Here is a 24,639-nt window from a genome sequence, read left to right on the forward strand (position 1 = left end):
TTTCTTTGTGAGAGAAGAGGAACCTATGAAGAGTCTAAATTTGAACGCTACTACAGTTACTGCCCTCTGCTTTACTTTGACTGAAGGAATGTTCACAGTTTTAGAATAGAGCATATTGTCCATGTTGACTAACTTCAATCTTGGAGTGCTTAATGTTTGGTCTAGACGTCTATTATGATTTAACAACTGTGTGTATTTAATGACCTCTCGTGCTTTGTCATTATCAGTGAGACTGTTCTGATGTTTTATCCTCTGCTTTGAACATAAATGTTTTCAAAGATTCAAGTAGACAACCTTTCTCATCTGCCTCATGGCAGATGTGAAAGGACTACAGGAGACTGTGCCTAAACTCCAGTTGGAGGAGTGGCTCCAAATGTCAGGACTGTTCTATCACAGCTGCTCGAACAGAATTTCAAGAGAACAATCAGTGGATTTTATTAATGCCCCGTACTGAGTAGGATTCTGTGTTTTCACATGCGAAAGGCATTACTTTTGATTTAAAAAACGCTTTATCTGCCTTCACAATGAAAAATAGTTTTATAACTCAAACATATTTTATGGAAAGGAGATGTATGTTTCTGAACGATGCACCATGCTGCATCGTTAACAATATGAGCGTGTGGCACGGACCTCCATTTCATTTTGAGCAGGGCACGCCTCCCTCACTGGCATCGCCCGGTCACTTGACTTGGCCGGTTCAAGCTTAAATGATGACATTTCCTGAGTGGTTTTACTCAAGACTTTCTAAATAAAGTTAAAAAGTATTTATTTATGTTGAATCAAGTTTCTGTGGTTTTGTTTGGGGTGATTCTTACTTCCTATTTAGGTGGTCTGGTATTGCTCAACCTGTCATGACAACATGGAATGAACCTTCAGAAAAACGCAGAGAAGACATTATTGTATCCAAAATGGGGACAGTTTAAAACTCACAGGAATGTAGCATTTTGTTCCCTGTTGTGGTCCTATTTGTTCTTTCTTAGGATGTACAATAGAGTATCTAGGCTGAAATATTTTGTTTTTGAAGGCGAGGGTAAATGGAAAATGACATATTTCCAAGGAAAGCCAAGTTTCAGAGTTTTCGACACATTGTCTGTGAATGTAATTACTGTCCTTGCAGAAACCATACTGTGATTTGGTTAGCATAAACTAAAAGGATGACCCACAAATGATTTGTCCTTTGCTTTCAAGCAGTAAAGTAAAAATAACATTTACATTACACTGAGTATCCCAAACCTTAGGAACACCTTCCTACCATTGAGTTGCACCCCCACAAGGTGTCGAAAGCGTTTCACAGGGATGCTGGCCCATGTTAACTCCAAATGCTTCCTACAGTTGTGTCAAGTTGGCTGGATGTCCTTTGGGTGATGGACCGTTCTTGATACACACAGGAAACTGTTGAGCATGAAACTCAGCAGCATTGCAATTCTTGACACAAACCTGGCACCTACTAACATACCCCGTTCAAAGGCAATTACATTTTTGTCTTGCACATTCACCCTCTGAATGGTGCATAATCCATGTTTCAATTGTCTCAATGCTTAAAAATCCTTCTTTAACCTTCCTCCCCATTCATCTATACTGATTTGAAGTGGATTTAACAAGTGACATCAATAAGGGATCATAGCTTTGACCTGGTCAGTCTGTCATGGAAAGAGCAAGTGTTCTTAATTTTTGGTATACTCAATGTATATCATACATACAGTTAAAGGGACATTTAAAAATGTTTCACTTCATATTCATCATCTCCAGCACCACCACAACATCAACATATGTGAAAATTGTGCATTTCTATATTTTGTAGTAAAAAAGATAGTGGAAGATAAGGCTGGACTTACATGAAAGCAACTTTCACAACATTTTCACTACAGTTGCAGGTTGCAAGTGACATCATCTCAAGCAACTTTGCTGTTACATGCAGCTACTCAAACGTGATTAAAATTGCATGCAACAGCCAATTAATTGAAGCTGCTTGTTTGAGAATCTCCCCATGTCTTCTGCTGTGTTACATTGTGGTTTCACAAATGAGTTGTTTATCCAACCATTTGGTTATTGTAACAGCAAAGATATAGAAGATATGCATTATGTACAATTTAGCTTGTTAGCTAGCCAAAATGACATTGCTAACACCAACACAGCTAGCTAGCTAGCGCAGATCATGGTGGACATTTTTCAGGTCAAAATATCATTTATTGACTGCTAAACCATGTACAATCATTTGTATATGATCTCTTGTTGTGCTAGTCTCTGTTCTGTCAACCTTGACCACTGATGGTGCTGCACATCACTGACAGCTGTGTTGACATGACAACTGGGTCAGAATTCCTAACCTTCGAATGAATAATGTGACAAAAGCAGCCAATTGTTTTGATTGGCTGCTGAAATAATAATGAGTTCCTTATTATTTCACGAAGCAATGAAGAAGCAACTCAAATTGCGTGAAAGTTTCATCGTGTAACGGCAGCCTGTGTTTCCAATGACATCATCAAGCAATTAGAAGACAATGCCTACTCATAAATGCTTAAAATCACATTATGCACATGTAACAGTATAGCTTCCGTCCCTCTCCTCGCCCCAACCTGGGCTCGAACCAGGGACCCTCTGCACACATCAACCATGAAGCATCGTGCCACAAAAGCCACGGCCCTTGCAGAGCAAGGGGAACAACTACTTCTAGGTCTCAGAGCGAGTAACGTCACAGACTGAAACACTATTAGCGCGCACCACCGCTAACTAGCTAGCCATTTCACATCGGCCACAATCACCCCCCTTTTGACCTCGTCCTTTTTCGCAGCAACCAGTGATCCGGATCAACAGCATCAATGTAACAGTATAGCTTCCGTCCCTCTCCTCGCCCCAGCCTGGGCTCAAACCAGGGACCCTCTGCACACATCAACCACAGTCATTCACGAAGCATCGTTACCCATCGCGCCAAGGGGAACAACTACTTCTAGGTCTCAGAGCAAGTGACGTCACCGACTGAAACACTATTAGCGCGCACCACCGCTAACTAGCTAGCCATTTCACATCAGCCACACACACCAATGATGTCATTGGAAATAGTTATCTTTATCTTTTTTACAAATAAACATAGAAACGCGCCATTTTCTCATGTTGATGTTGGGGTGGTGCTAGAGATAATGAATATGCAATTGAACATTTTTTTTAAATTTCCCTTTAATAAAAAGCTCATAGTTTTCTCTCCTTTCAACTCAGTGTTCAGAATAGCTGCTGACAATCCAAGTAAATTTCTTACAACAATTCTGATTTACAGCTGACATATAGCTTTTCACTTTGACGTAGAGCTTGTATCTGCAATCATCACAATTACAGTAGGCAGTATTAGCTGAATTCTACATTCAATACAATGAATAAACATTTTTACAGCATAATTGACCCCCCAAAAATGATGAAGTGACGAATGAATGAACATCAAAATATTGAGTGTTACAGAAATAAAGAATCGATTGAATCAATCAAAAACAAAGCCTTTGTGTTGTCAATACTGTGATCCACAGATTTCCTTGTACAGTTTTATCTGCCTTTCATTCCCTACTGTAGCATATAGCATATAGGCTACATGTCGACTGGCTGAGTCTGAAGTAATATTGGTTAACGCACAACTAAAATCTTGTGCCTTTTAGACAGCTGCGTGATTCTGTCATATTGTGCTTGTCATACAAAACAACTATGGCTAGAGATTTTTTTTTAAACAATACACATGCTTCCATTGATGTAAATAGCGTCTCAAAATCCATTTCAATGCATTTCATGCAGCATGTTTAGGCTGAGGGACAATACATGGAATGTGGTCCCCAGTTAAATTGCATCTCATGTTATTACGTCCAGCATCAAACTAAGCCATCATACAAATATAAAACCTGCTCAAATATACTGTAGCAGAAATTATACAATTGCATTGTTTGCTACTGTCTTGCTGCTGCATAGCATGTTGAGAAAAGGTAGTCCTACAATGTGAAAGTGAACCCGCCGACAAATGTCAATTCAAACACCACCAGCATTCGTTCCCATTTCCCTCAAATAATAGATAAACCCTCACCATAGTGGCTACAGAAGAATATAATCTACATTAAAAGTACAAATAGCCTACAAAAAGCTGTGAGCAACACAATCTGTTCTGTCAGGGTAGATGCATCTTTGGTGCATAGATTTAAAAGATAATCTCCAAAACAACAAAGAAGAGTAATTAATGTAAAATAAGGCATTATATATATTAATTACACATCTAAGGCACTATCTGTGATTAGATTCATTCCCGCCTTTGTTTTTCCAAAACTTGTCATGGGATATAACAAGTCACATGACATGACTCTCGCAGCTTCCTGTCTGTATACAGTGTAAAACAGGCCTAAAAACTGATTTTCAATGCTTTAACAAAATATCACAATTCCATTTCTTTGGCTCTGTGCTCCCAGAATGATTCTACAGTGAGCAGGAGAAGATAGAAAGTGGACGAATTCCAGATCAGAATGTGGACAGTTTGATGATGTCGGAGCTGTCAGACATAGAAATAGAATTATGCTTTCAGCAGAACTGATAGTTATTGGTCTTCACCAGTGGTTGCTCCTCCTCTTCGTGCTCACACGACTGGTCACAGGAACCGTCACAACACTTAGGCTCATCATTATCATCACACAGCTCCAACTCCTCGACCATCATGTCCTGCTGCAGCTGGATGTTCTGGTGCTGCTGGGACGGGAGAGTAGAACACTGAAGAGAACAGGTTTCAAAACAAAAACTCATTCATGAGTTACAGTATTGCTATCTTCAAACAATGCTTAAGTCTGGTCAATCCAGTCTGACAATGAAACATGTTTTATGCTGTCCATAGGGTAGATGCTGTTTTATCCTGATGAGAGATATACAGCTTATCTACCATGGTAAACATCAATCCCCCTGTCTGTGTTACCTGATCTGGACGTTCTGGCTCCTCACCCAGTAATCTCTCAATCAGCTGGCTGATCTTGCTGAAGGTCGGTCGCTCTGTTGGCTCCAGATTCCAGCACATTTTCATGATTGTATACCTAGTGGGACATAAATACATGATTACCTTATTCTTCTTTATTCTTACTCTTATTATTATCATCCTGATGCCCAGTCACTTTACCCTGCCTTCATGTAAATATCTACCTCAAATACTGTACATCGTACCCTTGCACATTGATCTGGTACTGCTACTCCCTGTATAGACAGTAGCTTGATTCTTGTGTATGTTATTCCTCTTGTGTTATTTTTTACTCTGCATCGTTGGGAAGGGCTCGTAAGAAAGCATGTCATGGTAAAGACTACAACTGTTGTATTCAGTGCATGTGACAAATATAATTTGAAGTATCATATTGGTTCCGATACCGTAAAAAAAAAAAAATATTTAGTATCATTCCTCGTCGTTCTACAAGGCCCTCAAGCATCATGGAGAAGATTGTCTCAATAAAGAGCTCTGTGGTCTTTCGAACACCGGAGATGCACCCCTGCTAAACACCACTACAGTCCCTCTAGTCTTCTCCTTGCCTGGTCTGTGAAATGGCACTGTTTCGGGCCCCAGCCTGCTGATCATGTGGCTAACACGCAGAACCACGCCTGACCAAGGACTGACTCATCCCCACACAAAGGGGCCCAGATGAATAAGTCCTGACTCAGTCTCAGTCCCCCTCTGTCGCTCTGTCTCCGGACCCACAATACAGTTATTCCGGGCAGTGTGGCAACCACAGCGAATCGACACACACAGATGTATGGAGCCTTGGAGATATTGAAAAATACACTCTTTCTTTCTCGTTTCTATGGGGTGTTTGATTGTGGAGGAGAGCTTTGTTACTTTTTCAATGTAGGGCTCAGAACTCCAGCCAAGTAATCTGGAATCAGCCATGCTTAATGCTTCTATGGCACAATACATATACTTTTGTTACAAATGCTGAACAGGGGGTATGACTGGAACATAGGGGGTCTTTGTTCAGTCTTGCAGAATATTATAAAAGGATATTGTAGTATACATGAATGTGTATCCCAATGAAGCCCAATTGGCCTGGGGACAAGGTTATTTAAACCTAAAAGCCCTGAATCTGTAACTTACATCTCTGGAGGTGCAAAGTCTGGCCGAGACATCTGATAACCACACTTGATCATGTTGTAGAATTTAGTATCCACCAGGATACTGGGGTAGGGACTCTTTCCTAAAGAAATTAAACAAAGACACATGAATTAAACAACTAAACAAGAACGACTGAATGATTTCACCAGAGATATCAAAATCTATTATGTTGAGAAATCTATGTTTATGCCAGCTCACCTAGAGAGAAGATCTCCCATAGCAGGATCCCATAGGACCAGACGTCACTCTGGACAGTGTAGAGACAGTCAAAGATACTCTCTGGAGCCATCCACTTCACTGGCAGACGCGCCTATAGACACATGGTGCGAGGAAACGCATATCAAACACACGTGAATGTTTCTTTATTGACATGGAACATGTTATTGAGGCTGTCACTGTTGTTTGCTCACATTGCCCTTCACCACATAGTTGGAGTCATTCATGATGTCACGTGCCAGGCCGAAGTCACAGATCTTAGCCACATGGAGGTCTGTCAGGAGGACGTTCCGAGCTGCCACGTCCCGGTGAATACACTGAGACAGACAGAGAGAGAATCAGTTACAGTAGGTTACGGCGGCATCACAAAGTGCATCTCTACTTTCCAAGAGATTATATATTTTTTAAACTATAGTATGCTGAATTTTCATCAAACATAATCTCCAATTGCGAAGTGTACTTATACAAGCCTTGTTTCGCAACCTTTGTTGTGAAACTTTGTGTTGATGTGACTCACGTTCTTGGCTGCAAGGAAGTCCAAGCCCTGAGCCACCTGGTAGGAGAATCTCAGCAGGTCCTCCATGTCCAACGGCCACGAGTCCGGCCCACCATCCTCACACACAGAGTCTGATAGAACCACATTTTTATGTTCATAGAAATGTCCAACTGAGACAAACAACAATAAACTGGTGAACCAATGCAATGAATGGTGCCAGATAAAAGAAAAGGGAGTAAGACGGATCAATTACCCAGAGAGGAGTTGACAGGCTGGGGACCAGGCCTCATCTCCAGGTAGCTGTCAGAACACACACTGGAGATCCCACTGTCACTGGTAGAAGGAGCGGAGAACGGGATCAGGGGAGGAGAGGAGGGTGAGGGTCGAGAGGTGGTAAATCACACAAAGTGGTTACTTCACAAGACTGCTTCTCTGTGTGCTGAATAAAGGTGAGTCAGAGTACACCCTCTTTTTCATGGGCTTGGTGCCAACATTATCCATACCTTCTGATGAACTGTTTCCCTTCACAGAGGTTCTTGTAGTCACTGGTCTCCTCTGGTACCGCTGGTATGTTCATGACAAAGTTCAGGAAGGTCTCCTGCTTGTGTCGCAGGAAGTTCAGAAGGTCGCCATGACTACAGTACTCAGTGATCACCAGTACAGGTCCTGAGATAAGAAACATTTATATTTCATAATAAATTGAGAAAACTTTCAAACTTCCACATAGTACGAAACTTGACTCAAACGCATTTACAAAAATATACAGATACTGTAATTCTCTGAATGTCTCTGCACTTCTTCAGATAGGAAGCTGTGTTTTATAGTGTTCAGTCTCACCCGCCTGAGTGCAGGCTCCCAGGAGGTTGACAATGTTCTTGTGCTGTCCCAGGTGACTCAGAATCTTCAGTTCTGACATCAAAGCCTCTCTCTCATCTGAGTGGGCCCTGGCTGCAGAAAGAGATAGATAGACAGATAGATAGATAAATAAACAGAGAGAAAGATAAACCCAATCATATGACAATCCCGTACCACTGTGATCACAGACGGTTTCTCAGACTTTGATCAATTCTACTCCTGAACTAAAAAAACGTGTTCAATTCAATGGATTCTGACCTTTGAGCATCTTTACAGCCACTCGCATCGCGTTGTCGTCCTCCCCCAGACCATAGGCTGTGGCCTCCACCACCTTCCCAAAGGCCCCGGCTCCTAGGATCTTTCCTGCGGGTCACACATCCAACGCATCACTTTCTAGTCTGACTGTATGTCAATATCCTTTCTTTCCCGTAAATAAATACACTTTACAGTTGTACATGTAGTTGAGATTCCACTCATTCACCATACAGTATGGAATATCTAACCCAGGGATGGGCAATTGGCAAATTCACGAAAAAATGTCAATAATAATTCAGTCGAGGGCTCAACTTACTGTTGATAGTTAGAATAGAAGAATACACAAGGTGCAATGTCGAAATTTGTTTGTGCATCAGCAGTCAATTAGCCCATGTCAGCAATGTTTTTCTAGCATGGTAAGTTAGTCTAGCGGCCAGCTATCTAAACTTGTAGTAAGCATGGTCGAATTACCGACGGGATGGGGCCCATTGATCATCAGTTATCATATTAAAAACTGCTAACATGTGCTTCCACATTATGGCAAAATGAGCAGAATTGCATGAAATGATTTATACAATTTCAAAAACATCTCTCCGCTCCATGGCAAACTGTTTAGAATTGCAGCCAACTTGCTTTAAAACGGCAAAGTTTTCGCTACGCCACATGGCAAAATGTGCAGAATTTCAGGAAATTAACTTTAACCCCCTTGTGGGAGTCGTAGTTTTGCTCTACTACCCCGACAAGCATCTTGTGACTCTTCCGTAGTCCGTACAGCCGATCTGCCAACTTCTGTCTGTAGCGTCCGAACAGTTTGGGCTACATACTAATATGATCCCTCTGTGGAAAGGTAAGTCTCTCACAAACACGTACATGTCCATTGTTTTTGCCTTAGGATGCCCACAAGCCTCACAAGACTCCTCTGAAGGTCCCCCATGACCAGTTAAAACAATTCATGGAAGCACTGTATATGGAGATAAGTGGTCAAATACAAGTCAGAAAAATCTTTCTTATATCTCTCAGATATAGAACAGACACTTCAGAACAAACTTTTGGGGGGACTATCTGTTGTTCCATGTAGTGTATCTGTTATTCAATGTGTTTGTATGGCCTAACAGTAGTAAGGCCAAATGACATTTTTCATCAAACTTCCAAGAACCAAACCACTGCAGTAGCCTATCTAAGAAAAGGCCACACACCTAGCTTGAGCTTGTCCCTGGGAAACTCCCACTTCTCATTGTACGGCATCTGAGTTGGGTCGATAAAGGTGTAGTTGTTTCCTTCACTGGCCTGGATGATCTTCCACCGGATCTCATATCTCGGTTTCTTCAGAGGGAAGGAAATGTTCATTAGTCAACCATTTGAATAACTAAGGGTTCTCCATGGTTTCTTTGACTAAAGGTAACAATGATTTCAAACTACATGTATTTGTTAATACTCTATTCATGAACATATCAGTTTCTTGCCTATTTTATTTTAGATGAGATTGCATACTGGTCTATTAGTATATTTTCTATATTGCAGAGGGTGTTTTGTGTCCTACCTGTTTGTACTTGTAGAGCAGGACCATGAGTAGCAGGAGGAGAAGGGCCAGCACACCAGCTGCTCCCAATAGAGTGGAGGTGAACATTATATCTATCCAATCAGAGAGAAGAGTCAGGGTGTCTGGTGATGACACACTTAGAACATGCTGTGTGTGATGGCTTTGTTATGGGTTTATGTGGAACCAAGGAAGAGTAGCTGCAGCTAAAGTAACGGCTATTGTGAATCTGAATAAACAAAAGAACAGACAGTTCATGTACAGCTCATGTGCTTGACTACGATGACACAGGAAAAAGGAGTATGAACTAAGGATAAGACAGTAAGCCTGAGGATAACCATGGATGACCGTGCTCTGGCTCTTACTGGAAACGTCCATGGCGAAGGTGTCTTTACCGACTCCGACTAGGTTGAAGGCGACACACTCCACGGTCATCCTATGGCTGGACGGTTCCATTGTCAGGACGCTCTGGACCTCGACCACTCCATACTCCTCCCTCTGGACCTCGACTGTTTGGGCCAAGAGAGGAGCAGGCATCTGGAGACCTGTTGCGTTCTCATTGCACCTGTTCCATAGGAAGACACAGATAGGATAGAGTTCCCCATTTAGTTATGATACCTAATACGTCATTATATATTTTTAAATACATACTATACTTATTAAGTCTATCTTTTACAATGGCAATATCATACCATTGTGCCCTCTCTAACACCTACGTGGTTCGGATTCCAGAGCACTGGTACCAGAGGATTATGGGAGCAGGGTAACCGAACGACGTGCACGTGAGGGTGGTGATGTTCTCCCATCTCACCACGGCAACCGGCCTCTCTGCCAATCAAGAGAGAGCAGAGGAAGTCAGTGGCATGGTCAAGTAATAAATCTCACACACTCAACATAGAGACAAATATGTTCAATAGATAAAATAGATAGATAAAAAAATAGATAAAAAAATGTATTCCTCAGAGAGAATGGTTGTTGTATGAACTGACACTGTGTATTAGTATGTCTGTACTCATACTTTACTTACGATACATTTGGATTTGGAATGTAATGGATGCGTTGGCCATGGAACTCTTGGCATAGAAGGTGTACTGGCCCTGCTCCTGTGCAATCATCCTCTTGAGCAGCAGGGTAGCGGAATACCTGAGTGAAAAACAGACCTGATCTACAGTCGTGGCCAAAAGTTTTGAGAATGCCACAAATAGTAATTTTTTGCTGCCTCAGTTTGTATGATGGCAATTTGCATATACTCCAGAATGTTATGAAGAGTGATCAGATGAATTGCAATTAATTGAAAAGTCCCTCTTTGCCATGCAAATGAACTGAATCCCCAAAAATATTTCCCCTGCATTTCAGCCCTGCCACAAAAGGACCAGCTGACATCATGTCAGTGATTCTCTCGTTAACACAGGTGTGACTGTTGACGAGGACAAGACTGGAGATCCCTCTGTCATGCTGATTGAGTTCGAATAACAGACTGGAAGCTTCAAAAGGAGGGTGGTGCTTGGAATCATTGTTCTTCCTCTGTCAACCATGGTTACCTGGAAGGAAACACGTGCCATCATCATTGCTTTGCACAAAAGGGCTTCACTGCCAGTAAGATTGCACCAAAGTCAACCATTTATCGGATCATCAAGAACTTCAAGGAGAGCGGTTCAATTGTTGTGAAGAAGGCTTCAGGGTGCCCAAGAAAGTCCAGCAAGCGCCAGGACCGTCTCCTAAAGTTGATTCAGGAATGGCAGCAGGCAGGTGCGAGTGCATCTGCATGCACAGTGAGGCGAAGACTTTTGGAGGATGGCCTGGTGTCAAGAAGGGCAGCAAAGAAGCCACTTCTCTCTTCTCTGTACCTTGTGCAGCTATTCTGCAAAAGGTACAGGGATTGGACTGCTGAGGACTGGGGTAAAGTCATTTTCTCTGATGAATCCCCTTTCCGATTGTTTGGGACATCCGGAAAAAAAGCTTGTCCGGAGAAGACAAGGTGAGCGCCACCATCAGCCCTGTGTCATGCCAACAGTAAAGTATCCTGAGACCATTCATGTGTGGGGTTGCTTATCAGCCAAGGGAGTGGGCTCACTCACAATTTTGCCTAATAACACAGCCATGAATAAAGAATGGTACCAACACATCCCCTGAGAGCAACTTCTCCCAACCATCCAGGAACAGTTTGGTGACAAAACAATGCCTTTTTCCAGCATGATGGAGCACCTTGCCATAAGGCAAAAGTAATAACGAAGTGGCTCGGGGAACAAAACATCAATATTTTGGCTCCATGGCCAGGAAACTCCCCAGACCGTAATCCCATTGAGAATTTGTGGTCAATCCTCAAGAGGCTTGATATTATACAGTTTTCCATTGTAACATCTGACAAAAATATCTAAAGACACTGAAGCAGCAAACTTTGTGAAACTTAATATTTGTGTCATTCTCAAAACTTTTGGCCATGACTATACACTCTTAGAAAAAAAGGTACTATTTAGAACCTAAAAGGGTTCTTCGGCTGTCCCCATAAGAGAACCCTATGAAGAACCCTTTTTGGTTCCAGGTAGAATTAGTTTGGTTCCATGTAGAATAATTTTGGGTTCCACAGAGAGATCTACATGGAACACAAATGGGTTCTACCTGGAACCAAAAAGGGTTCTCCTATGGGGAGAGCTGAATAACCCTTTTGGAACCCTTTTTTTCTAAGAGTTTTATCTAGTCACTGGAAATGTTTAACTGGGACAAAAGTGGAATGAATGCAGATGTTGTGTGGTTTGGTGACTAATACATGCTAGTTCTCCTTAGACAGTTACTGCTATGTGTCATAGCGGAGGTAAAACATTAGCTCTTTCCTTCCCTTAACTCTAGTTTCATAGTACAGAACTCTTTGGACCGGTGGTGGTGATGTCTGAGTTTGTGCCAGATAAACAAATAAACGGAAACATCAGCTCATTTCAAATCTTCTGCAGTTTCCCCATTCTGAATTTCAGTACATTCAGAAAGTATTCAGACCCATTGACCTTTTCCACAATATGTTACGTGACAGCCTTATTCAACAATGTATTAAATAACAAATGTCCTCATCAATTTACACACAATACCCCATAATGACAAAGCGGGAACAGGTAAAAACATTTTTTTTGCAAATGTATTCAAAATAAAAAACTGAAAAACCTTATTTACATAAGTATTCAAACCCTTTGCTATGGGACTCGAAATTGATCTCATGTGCATCCAGTTTCCATTTATCATTCTTCATATGTGTCTACAACTTGATTGGACTCCACCTGTGGTGAATTCAATTGATTGGACATAATATGGAGAGGCAAACACCTGTCTATATAAGGTGCCACAGTTGAGAGTGCACGTCAGAGCAAAAACCAAGCCATGAGGTTGAAGGCATTGTCCGTAGAGCTCCGAGAAAGGATTATGTCGAGTCACAGATCTGGGGAAGGGTACCAAAACAGTTCTGAAGAATTGAAGGTCCCAAAGAACACAGGGGATTATATCATTCTTAAATGGAAGAAATTTGGAACCACCAAGACTCCAAGAGCTAGCCTCCCAGCCAAACTGAGCAATCCGGGGAGAGGGCCTTTGTCAGGGAGGTGAGGACAACCATCTCTGCAGCACTCAAGACAGAAGCCACTCGTCAGTAAAAGGCACATGACAGCCAGATTGGAGGACTCTCAGACCATGAGAAACAAGATTCTCTGGTCTGATGAAACCAAGATTGAACTCTTTGGCCTGAATGCCATGCGTCACGTTTGTAGGAAACCTGGCACCACCCCTACCGTAAAGCATGGTGGTGGCAGCATCATGCTGTGGGGATGTTTTTCAGCGGCAGGGACTGGGAGACTAGTCTGGATTGAGGGAAAGATGAACGGAGCTAAGTACAGAGAGATTTTTATGAAATTCTGCTCCAGAGCGCTCAGGACCTCAGACTGGGGCGAAGGTTCACCTTGCAACAGGACAATGACTCTAAGCACACAGCTAAGACAATGAAGGAGTGGCTTCAGAACAAGTCTCTCAGACTTTCAGAGGATCTGCAGAAAAGAATGGGAGAAACTCCCCAAATACAGGTGTGCCAAGCTTGTAGCGTCATAGCCAAGAAGACTCGAGGCTGTAATCGCTGTCAAAGGTGTTTCAACAAAGTACTAAGTAAAGGGTCTGAATATGTACTATGTACATTATTTTTATTTATTTTTTCTTTTTGCAAACATTTCTAGAAACCTGTTTTTTGCTTTGTCATTATGGGCTATTGGGAAAAAAAATATTTAATTAATTTAAGAATAAGGCTGTAACGTAACAAAATGTGGAAAAAGTAATGGGTCTGAATACTTTCCGAATGCACTGCATAATTATGATCAAGTGAGCCTTTGATCCGTGAACATTTTAAAATACAGTTTTCTGTCGCTGCCCTATAGTCCCAAAGCCCCAAACGCATTCCCAAAACAGCTAGAGGAGGATCACTCCTCACTCAGTCAGTGCTCTTCATCTTGTTGTTGTATGAGTACCACCCACCTGTTGTTATAGCGTGTAAAGGTTTGTTCCTGCGTGGAGGAGGCTGTAGGGGTGGCCCAGTGCTGGCCTATGATCTGAGGGTACGCCTCGATCAGGACACTGAGTTTCAGGTCTTCCCCCTCGTTCACGTCAATGGACAGGCCCTGGTGAGCCAGCTTGGAGGACAGCTGGGGAGAAAGACGGATGTAGGCCTCCTCTGGACAGAGACATGGAGAGACATGGGAGTGGTTATCTTCAAGGTCAGCCAGAAGTGTTTTCATTAGGCACTGAAACAGAGAGGGACTTCCTAAACTTGTCCACCCCAAAAAAGCTGTATTGATACAGTCTGCGTTGATTCTCACGATCCAGTTCTGCGACTGGAATGTGTTCTAATATCCCCATGTGTGCCTGAATTGTATTAGAGTTATCCAATAACTTACCTACAACTATCAGGGAGGTGGTAGATTTGTTGACTCCAGCCTCGTTGGTGCCGATGCAGGTAATGTTGCCTGTGTCTGACTGGTCCACTACAGGGATGGTCAGGATGCTTTCAATGTCCAGACGGTTACTGTCAACTGATTGGACTTTCTGCTCTATTGTAAATCTCTGTAAGAAGAGACAGGAAAATAACATAATGTCATTGTCAAGACATATTGTCATGCGTTTTATTTTGGCCAACAGTGGAACAAATAGGTTGCTCCAGATACTCTGAAAGTGCTTGCCTTTTTGGAGCTGTAATTCCACGTGACATTATAGTTGAAGTTGGGGTTGTGTGTGGTGCAGTGGATGCTCAGCTTCTCGCCCACGATATGAACATACTCATCCTTTTCCAGGAATACATAAGGTGGGAAACGCAGCCCTGGACACAGAGGGAACCAGGAACACAGCATGTATAAGAAAAGCACACACTTCTTAGCCAATTCAAATGCTTGTTCCTGAATTTGAATATATAGCAATTTTACAGTACAGTACATGGGCCTGATCAAGCATGTGACTTTAAGTAAAGTATCCCTCCACAACACTCAACCTACTTACTTTGGATGATGTTGAGGTTGAAAGTCTTGGAAGTCCTCTCCACCCCGTGGAGTTTGGCGCTGCAGACATAGTCAGCATTGTAGCTGGGGTGGAGGTTGCGGATGAGAATGCCTCTGCGGGGGTCTGCTGTGTAGTTCATCCCTGGGGGCACGGAGGTACAGTTGTCCATGCGGAGCCCCAAGTCTGTGGCCTCTGGGTCGGTCAGCAGGCAGGGGAGCAGGTGGTCCTCCCCCTCCTTCCTCACCACACGCAGGGACGCGCTGCTGGTCCAAAACAGGCTGTCTGGGTCTGGTGGAGAAGGGGGGATGTGTTAGAATGAGGGATACTGGCCAACACACCGTCTCTACAGGTATGGTAAACAAACAGTAACTCTCTCCTCTTCTGAGCTTACCTTTCACATACACGTGCACCGTAGAGAACAAGTCCCGAACCTTGACGTTCACACTGGTATATTCACATTTATATGTCCCAGTGTGTTCTGCAGAGGGGCGGTCCACCTTGAAGGTTCTGACTCTCCCATTGCCCTTGGAGATTAAGCTCTTGTGTTTGGACAACCGGGTCAGCCAGTTGACTGGCCCATCCCCCTCACACCTCAGGACCAATGGGGTGCCAGGGTTCAGTACTACTTCAGACCCAACCACGACCTCTGAGTTTAGCTTGATCACAGGACGTCGCCATTCTGAGGAGGTTAACATAGAGATGAGATCATAAATCTACGCGTTTCAAAACAACTGGGACCTCGGAAGTGGGAAATCTCTGACTTCAGTGCGTTCAAGACTAATGGGAACTCAGAAAAAGCTTAAACTTGGAAAATGTGTTTTTAACAGACATCCAACTCGGAATTCCGAGTTAAACCTCAAATCACTGTTTATTTTTCTGAATGTCTTCTTGGTCACTCTGCGTTTAGGATTAAGAGTCATCTTGGACACCACAAATTCAGGAAACAAATGACAGAACTGGCCAGTCTGGCTCTAAAGGAGAGATCCTATTCTCTCTCTCACTTCTGCTTTTCTTCTCTATATCAATGTTATGCTACCGAAAACGGGAGTGAATGGAGACACATTTACTAGTCCCTCAGGGACCCACAGACATTTCATAATTTAGTTGTAGCCCTGAACTAGTTCAGCTGATTTACCTAGTCAAGGGTCGCGTTCCCCTGCTCAGATGTTGCATGCATCAACTAATGGTTGCATGTTGCGTCATCGACAGTACGGTCGGGCACCAGATTGCTATAAAATAGTATATGGCTAGCTGATACATAAAATACATATCCAGGCATGTAAGATCTGGCACGTGGCAGAAACACCTGGGCAGAGGAACACGCAGAAGGGCTTGATGATTAGTTGAGTCAGGTGTGCTAGTTCTGGAATATATCAAATACAGTGGGGCAAAAAAGTTTAGTCAGCCACCAATTGTGCAAGTTCTCCCACTTAAAAAGATGAGAGAGGCCTGTAAATGTTCATCATAGGTACACTTCAACTATCTAGAAAATCACATTGTAGGAATTTTAATGAATTTATTAGCAAATTATGGTGGAAAATAAGTATTTGGTCACCTACAAACAAGCAAGATTTCTGGCTCTCACAGACCTTCTTTAAGAGGCTCCTCTGTCCTCCACTCGTTACCTGTATTAATGGCACCTGTTTGAACTTGTTATCAGTATAAAAGACACATGTCCACAACCTCAAACAGTCACACTCCAAACTCCACTATGGCCAAGACCAAAGAGCTGTCAAAGGACACCAGAAACAAAATTGTAGACCTGCACCAGGCTGGGAAGACTGAATCTGCAATAGGTAAGCAGCTTGGTTTGAAGAAATCAAATGTGGGAGCAATTATTAGGAAATGGAAGACATACAAGACCACTGATAATCTCCCTTGATCTGGGGCTCCACGCTAGATCTCACCCCGTGGGGTCAAAATGATCACAAGAACGATGAGCAAAAATCCCAGAACCACACGGGGGGACCTAGTGAATGACCTGCAGAGAGCTGGGACCAAAGTAACAAAGCCTACCATCAGTAATACACTACGCCGCCAGGGACTCAAATCCTGCAGTGCCAGACGTGTCCCCCTGCTTAAGCCAGTACATGTCCAGGCCCGTCTGAAGTTTGCTAGAGAGCATTTGGATGATCCAGAAGAAGATTGGGAGAATGTCATATGGTCAGATGAAACCAAAATATAACTTTTTGGTAAAAACTCAACTCGTCGTGTTTGGAGGACAAAGAATGCTGAGTTGCATCCAAAGAACACCATACCTACTGTGAAGCATGGGGGTGGAAACATTATGCTTTGGGGCTGTTTTTCTGCAAAGGGACCAGGACGACTGATCCATGTAAAGGAAAGAATGAATGGGGCCATGTATCGTGAGATTTTGAGTGAAAACCTCCTTCCATCAGCAAGGGCATTGAAGATGAAACGTGGCTGGGTCTTTCAGCATGACAATGATCCCAAACACACTGCCCGGGCAACGAAGGAGTGGCTTCGTAAGAAGCATTTCAAGGTCCTGGAGTGGCCTAGCCAGTCTCCAGATCTCAACCCCATAGAAAATCTTTGGAGGGAGTTGAAAGTCCGTGTTGCCCAGCAACAGCCCCAAAACATCACTGCTCTAGAGGAGATCTGCATGGAGGAATGGGCCAAAATACCAGCAACAGTGTGTGAAAACCTTGTGAAGACTTACAGAAAACGTTTGACCTCTGTCATTGCCAACAAAGGGTATATAACAAAGTATTGAGATAAACTTTTGTTATTGACCAAATACTTATTTTCCACCATAATTTGCAAATAAATTCATTAAAAATCCTACAATGTGATTTTCTGGATTTTTTTCTCTCATTTTGTCTGTCATAGTTGAAGTGTACCTATGATGAAAATTTCAGGCCTCTCTCATCTTTTTAAGTGGGAGAACTTGCACAATTGGTGGCTGACTAAATACTTTTTTGCCCCACTGTACATCTTAAATACAGTTAAATAAGGGTTAAATAAAAATACTTGGAACGGTTTGAGAACCACCCTCCTAGACTATGGTAATGCCCTGGCCCTTTTACACCCACAAACACCAACACAAAAACAAACAAAGACATCTTTGAATTCCTTATTTTCTTCCCGAAACAGAAGGGTCAGAGTGAGACAGAGGGAGCTGTATGGGGTGGTAAAACCATGTATATGTCCTTTGGGTGTGACAAAGCTAACTGCTGGTGATGCGCTGATACAGGGACAAACAATGCCGTCTTTGAGACACTCAAGCAAATCACAGGGGCCAAGGGAGTCTGAAGAACTTCAACATAAAGCTACTGTAGAATAGGGCTTCAAATAGCATGTTTTTCTTGTCCTCCTTTAACTCTCTAACACCTTATTTGATAAAAAGTTAATTTGGGCTCTATTGGGCTCTCTTGTGGTGGATTTATTTCAGCATCCACTCTCCTGTATCTGGTAAAGCATGGATCAGAAAACAACATCTGAAAATCACAATAGGTTTTGTCTCAATTCATTCTTTCATGTAAAGTATGTCTTGTTTTTGATTTATCTCAAAGCAGAACTGAGTTTTGTTGTTCAGCAGATTTTCTTAGTTACCACAGTCCACAGCTCAACCTCAGAGTGTCAAAGTGAGGGAGTGCTCCTGGTTTTGGGCTATTCAGTATCGATTGGGTCTAGACTTCCCGATAACATTACACACCACCTTCCTATGGACTCCCAAGTATACTAGCTCCCTATCAAATGGCTGTTGAGCAATGGAACAAGAACAGCAGCAGATGTACAGGACATTACGGTCCTACCAAAAGAGGCTCATAAAAATAAAAATAATGAAACATTAAAAACGGCATAATTTTCAGATAAAACTATACTAAATATATTCACGTCACCAAATCATTGATTAAAACACACTGTTTTGCAATGAAGGTCGACAGTGGCCTCAAGAGCACTCTGTAGGGTAGCACCATGGTGTAGCCAGAGGTAAGCTAGTTTCCGTCCTTCTCTGGGTACATTGACTTCAATACAAAACCTAGGAGACTCATGGTTCTCAACCCCTTCCATAGACTTACACAGTAATTATGAAAAGTTCCGGAGGACGTCCTCCAACCTATCAGAGCTCTTACATCATGAACTGCCATTTTGTCCACATAATCAAAGAATCAGATAATTAATCTAGTACTGAAAGCATAAGCTACAGCTAGCTTGCACTGCAGTGCATAAAATGTGATTGGTAGTTGACACTTTCCTACTCTAACCAGTGGCGACACATCATTCAGGGCTGGTGGGGCAGAGCCCCACCTGTTTAGCCCTGTACGCATGTCATTTTGGCATTACAACATGTCACATATCAGTTTGCAAACATTGTTATTAAAAAATCATTGAGTTGATAAAGCCGCATACATGTTTTGCTTTCTTGAATAAGGCAGATCCAAAATGCAGGTGTTTCAGCCTAGCTCAGTGCTTTCTGTGGTGGTGGGGAAAATATGGAGCGCAGGGATTGGTAATGTTCTCTAGCTGTGCCGTGATTGGCTCAGTGTTCTGTCACTCATGGGGACACTACGTCACTGCAAAATCTACGGGGAGATGTCGAAAATTCAAGCCCCTTGAGTGCTGCCATAGATCTACATTAGAAGTGCCCACCTGAGAAGACTCAAGGTCATTGGTCACAGATAAAATTATGTAAAATCATAATATATATCTACCATAGCTTTGATTGGACTGATCATGTTAACATAGCAAGCTAGACAAGCAGTCATCATCATGAATCAAGTCAAAAGTCTACTGGCAAATCCTTTTCAATCCTTGTCATATGAAGAGAAATTATAGATAAAACGTAGTGGTGCTCATCGGCCATTGGACATAAACATTACACTAGTGGTGGAAAAAGTACCCAATTGTCATATTTGAGTCAAAGTAAAGATATCTTAATAGAAAATGACTCAAGTTAAAGTGAAAGTCACCCAGTAAAATACTGTTTGAGTACAAGTCTGAAAGTATTTGGTTTTACAAATACTTAAGTATCAGGTATTGGGGCAGCAGGTAGCCTAGTGGTTAGAGCATTGGGCCAGTAACCGAAAGGTTGCTCAGATCGAATCTCTGAGCTGACAAGGTAAGAATCTGTTGTTTTGCCCCTGAACAAGGCAGTTAACCCACTGTTCCCTGGTATGCTGTCATTGTAAATAAGAATTTGTTCTTAACTGACTTGCCTAGTTAAATACATAAAAATTAACTGTGGTTCCAAGTACTTAAGTCGTTTTTAGGGTATCTGTACTTTTCTTTACTATTGATATTTCTGACAACTTTTACTTTTACTCCACTACATTCCTCAATAATATAATGTACTTTTTACTTCATACATTTTCCATGACACCCAAAAGTACTAGTTACATTTCGAATGCTTAACAGGACAGAAAAATTGGCATATTCACACACTTTTTAAGAGAACATCCCTGGTCATCTCTGCCTCAGATCTGGCAGACTCACTAAAGACAAATGCTTCGTTTGTAAATGATGTCTTAGTGTTGTAGTGTGCTTGCAGCTATCCGTAAAATAATAAAACAAGAAAATTGTGCTGTCGGGTTTGAAATGATTTATACTTTTACTTTTGATACTTAAGTATATTTGTGCAATTACATTTACTTTTGATAATTAAGTATATTTAAAACTAAATAGTTTTACACTTTTACTCAAGTGGTATTTTACTGGGTGACTTTCACTTTTACTCAAGTCATTTTCTATTTAGGCATCTTTTATTTCTCTGAAGTGTGACAGTTGGGTACTTTTTCACCGCTGCATATAAATGGCATTTTAGTCTGGTAATATGTATGTAAAAGTATGGAGGACACAAGAGATGCAGTGAGTACAATGTCAACAACACAACACATGAATCCCAATACGATGCAGTATAGTTGAAAACAGGCGTTGAGTCGTACCTTGAGCTGCAGTGGGCAGGATCCCCAGAAGGAAGGCCAGGTACAGCTCCATCCTGGATCTGCTCCAGATCTATGTGTGTCTGTATGTCTAGGAGTGTTGTTATTGTGTCTGTGGTCAAGGAGAAAAATGAGGAATCATTACGCTGGATCTCTGCTGTCACTCACTGTCATACACTTCTTCTTTTCTAAAGAGGATATTTGGAAATCAAACTTTCACGATTTGTCACCTTGAAATCAAGGCAATATAGGCCAGACCTTACTGAAAGCCTTTTCAAATGTCATTCACATGCTATTAATAAAAGTTACTGTGTAACATGGCTAAGATTGGAAACAATGAACTCTACTGAACCTGTAGATTTCTTCAGCTCAGTGGTATGCCTCTGATCCCACAGAGCTCTGTGGATTCACCATCCGGGAGCGAGTAAAGTTCCTCCAACCCTGTCTCTCTTCTGTCTCTATCTCCCTTAGCCTGACCAGAAGCCAGTAAAAGAGAGAGAGGCATAAACAGACAGATAGAGGTGTCACGCTCCCCACTAATGACCATGTGTCTCTGTTTAGCTAGAAAACAGGACGGCCCTCCCAGTCCTAATGCCATGGTGCTGAGACTAATCTGCTGTGATGATGGGTCACCCTGCTGCTCTGCTGCCTAGCCCCAGCCCAAGCCTGCTAAGCCTCATCCCCATTCCCATTCCACAGAGAGAGAACCCATGATCGACACGGTAGATGATCGGCTGAGTTTTGAGTTTGCTTGTGCTGAGGGCTGAAAAGAGAGGCTTTGATTGAACTAAGTCTAGCTGGGCTTGGGAAAGTCCCAATGGATTTTTTGGGGATATCTCTCTTATGGTCAATTAATCAGGGGCCATTTATTATCTCTTCGACATTGAATGGATAAAGCCAAGGCATTAAAATACAAGACAATGTAGAAACAGATGTTAGTGTTGAAAATTAGAGAGCTAAAAAACAATGGATTATTTTCCGTTATGGGAAAATAGTAGAATGCTGCAAGTCATTGAACTAATATAAAATGCAGAACACATTTCTTGTGTTATATATTCATATATTCAACTTTTATTTTCACATAATCACTTTTAATTAACATACAAAATACTGCATATAAAAATACATTTGTAAACATACAGAAAAGCTTTGGTACCATAGCGTGTGTGTGGTGAATATTCTACATTATGTAGTGTGTGTGTTCTGCATTCCTGCGTGTTCTGCATTCCGTGTTCCTACATCATGTGACAAATGTATACAAATAAGCATATTTATATTTCACTGGTAGTGTATCTAACCATAGGTCAACCTCTGTGAGTGGACTCTAAGCAAGTTACAAGAAAATAAGTGACTTCTCTCAGGTATCATTTCATTGTTTCAATAATATAGATTAAAATCTCGATACCCACATTTCTAAAAAAGATCTCCTACCAAAGAGAAGCTTATTTTAACATTGGACCTACTATTTGTATTTTTCATAGAACTTCATACAATACAAAAGCACTTCAAAGATATTAGATCAGTCATGGGCACAGTACACAACAACGTACTAATCTTGTACCAGGTGTGCAAAGGCAGTGATATGCTCAGATCACTTCTCATTCAGTCAGTACCTCCGTGTAAAAACATAACGTTTGTTCATACCTCTCAGACATCATTCAATCTCTTACAGTATGTACTGAACCTAAATCTCTTTCTTGGAAATGTTCATGTTTCCCTAAACATTGTAAAGTGCAAAATGTATACAGAATTGTTTAAACAAAATGCTATATAAAACGTTTAAAAAAATCTCTATAAAACTCAAGACAACATAAAATGATATTTGACACATAACCTTTACTGAATGTACCCTATTCTGCTTAATTAAGGCCAAATGCATGAATCTTTTCTCTAAGTTAATTATATTCCCGCAAAATAACTTGAAATAGAAAGTACACATTTGTAAAAACAAAGAAAATATACCTCAGTGCAACTAGAATGTCATATCCCATTGATGTTGAGAAGTATAGATGCCATAAGATGATGTGTTTCTGATTGTTTTTACTAACTAAAGTAGCCTCCCCATCTAAAAATATGAACTTTTTCACACAAGCAAAATGTAACAGTACATGCTCCACTTTTAGGGGTAAAAGAAAATGTTTTCATCTTTGTAATATAAAAATACAAAACATGTATCAGGAAAAATGACAAGACAAATCCCCATAGAAACACTGCAATAGTGACCATACTACAAGTGTATTTTAAAATCATGAATTTCCTGATGTACATTTGTATTCTTATGTGATACTGGTATTTTTTCATCTTCATTATTATGTGAAGGCTTGAAAAATGGTCCCTCTCTTCAATATGGAGTATTTTGCATTGATTAGATTTATTAAAATCATCATCAATCAACAATCATCATTAATTAAATATATGTCACTCTCTCATTGTAATTATTGATTTTCAATTGATTTTCAGCACAGAATTATTTTGAAAGTACCAGTTGTGAAATATTTGCTTAAAGCAGTGGGAATTGCTTATGTTGTTAGGGTTAGCTCCTCACTGAAATCGCAACATGTTGTCTTAATCCACTAAAGCAGGGATGGCCAACTGGCAGAAGGAAATTAACTAGTGCCGGCTCTGACTGCATTTGTGGGTAGGGATGTGTGTACGCAGACCCGCGAGCCACTGCGGAACCTCATGATAAGTAAAAAACAATATGTGGCCCCAACCCCCATCAAAGTTTCCCATCCCCGCACTAAAACTATTCAGGAATGTTGCTATACATTCACCAAGTTTCTTAAATCTCTACAGGAAGCTGTCTTCCACTTCCGGTGTTCCAGAAGATTCCAGTGGAATCAGAGCCTGGTTGGCATGGAGATCCTCCTCTTCTGGAATGGTGTCTGCCTCGGCTGTCTCCTGGGAGATGGAATCAGCCTCGTCATCCTCCAGAGCCAGAGAGCTACAGGGAATAACAACACACATGTTCCTTTACAAACAAACGTGGGATATTACGATTTTACGTCCCATTTCAGGTGAAAACTATACAGCGTTGCGCCACAAATCAAAACAATGTAAAACCTAAACTATCATATTTCTGCCAGCTTGGCTTGTCTAAGGTTTCAGTTTAAATGTCTTACAAAATCCTCAAAATGTAACACTGAGTGTACCAAGCATTATGAGCACCTGCTCTTTCCATGACAGACTGACCAGGTGAATCCAGGTGAAAGCTATGATCTCTTATTAATGTTGCCTGTTAAATCTACTTCAATCAGTGTAGATGAAGGGCAGGAGACAGGTAAAAGAAGGATTTTGAAGCCTTGAGACAATTGAGACATGGATTGTGTATGCGAGCCATTAAGATAGGGTGACCAGGCGTCCCCGTTCATTGGGGACAGTCCCCGTTTTTGGTGGCCTGTCCCCGGCTGGAACTGTCCCCAGAAATGTCCCCGTTTTTAACTGTGCTTTAAAAACAGACTGCAAAGTGAAATAATATTTTACGTGGAAAGAAAGACCGGGCAGCAGAGACTACCGGTTAATGTCTCAATCGCTTTGTGCTTGTTTTGTCCAGCAGAGGGGGCTGCTCGCAATATCAGCTTCATTCACAGTTCTTCTTCTACTAACTACTTGCTCATGCTAGTTTTAGAGAAAAAAGCTGTGGAAAACTCAGCCAGAAGCTAGAACGTGTCAAGTGACATCACCACAAACGTATTTTCAAGCCAGGTAAGTTACAATTGTTTGAGATACTATCTAATGATGTTATAATGTCACAATTTAT

The 24,639-nt window shown here is 41.6% G+C and overlaps 2 protein-coding genes across 7 annotated transcripts in view; both read right to left on the bottom strand.

Annotated features, from left to right (window-relative positions):
• Positions 1 to 1,067: 1,067 nt before the first annotated feature.
• Positions 1,068 to 21,925, bottom strand: LOC100136949 (macrophage colony-stimulating factor receptor). 3 transcript variants are annotated; one of them, XM_021559488.3, is made up of 22 exons: positions 21,232 to 21,925; positions 20,883 to 20,991; positions 15,368 to 15,655; positions 14,977 to 15,264; positions 14,664 to 14,800; positions 14,382 to 14,547; positions 13,963 to 14,158; positions 10,490 to 10,605; positions 10,179 to 10,290; positions 9,828 to 10,027; positions 9,466 to 9,557; positions 9,122 to 9,248; positions 7,929 to 8,033; positions 7,653 to 7,763; positions 7,319 to 7,481; positions 7,069 to 7,148; positions 6,837 to 6,946; positions 6,514 to 6,636; positions 6,302 to 6,413; positions 6,086 to 6,185; positions 4,928 to 5,042; positions 1,068 to 4,704 (listed from the first exon to the last, which is right to left on the bottom strand). In XM_021559488.3, the coding sequence occupies exons 2-22, from the start codon at positions 20,932 to 20,934 to the stop codon at positions 4,543 to 4,545; spliced, it is 2,955 nt and encodes a 984-aa protein (XP_021415163.3). In that variant the 5' UTR covers positions 20,935 to 20,991; positions 21,232 to 21,925; the 3' UTR covers positions 1,068 to 4,542.
• Positions 21,919 to 24,639, bottom strand: part of pdgfrb (platelet-derived growth factor receptor, beta polypeptide) — a 61,296-nt gene continuing 58,575 nt past the window's right edge. For all 4 annotated transcript variants that reach the window (XM_021560906.3, XM_021560909.3, XM_090198201.1 and 1 more), the window contains exon 23: positions 21,919 to 23,823. In XM_021560906.3, the coding sequence (XP_021416581.3) occupies positions 23,670 to 23,823 (154 nt within the window). In that variant the 3' untranslated portion in view covers positions 21,919 to 23,669. The remainder of the gene's footprint in view (positions 23,824 to 24,639) is intronic.

Source organism: Oncorhynchus mykiss, chromosome 14 (assembly GCF_057628025.1).
Source record: "Oncorhynchus mykiss isolate SJ-2025 chromosome 14, ASM5762802v1, whole genome shotgun sequence".
Taxonomy (NCBI): domain Eukaryota; kingdom Metazoa; phylum Chordata; class Actinopteri; order Salmoniformes; family Salmonidae; genus Oncorhynchus; species Oncorhynchus mykiss.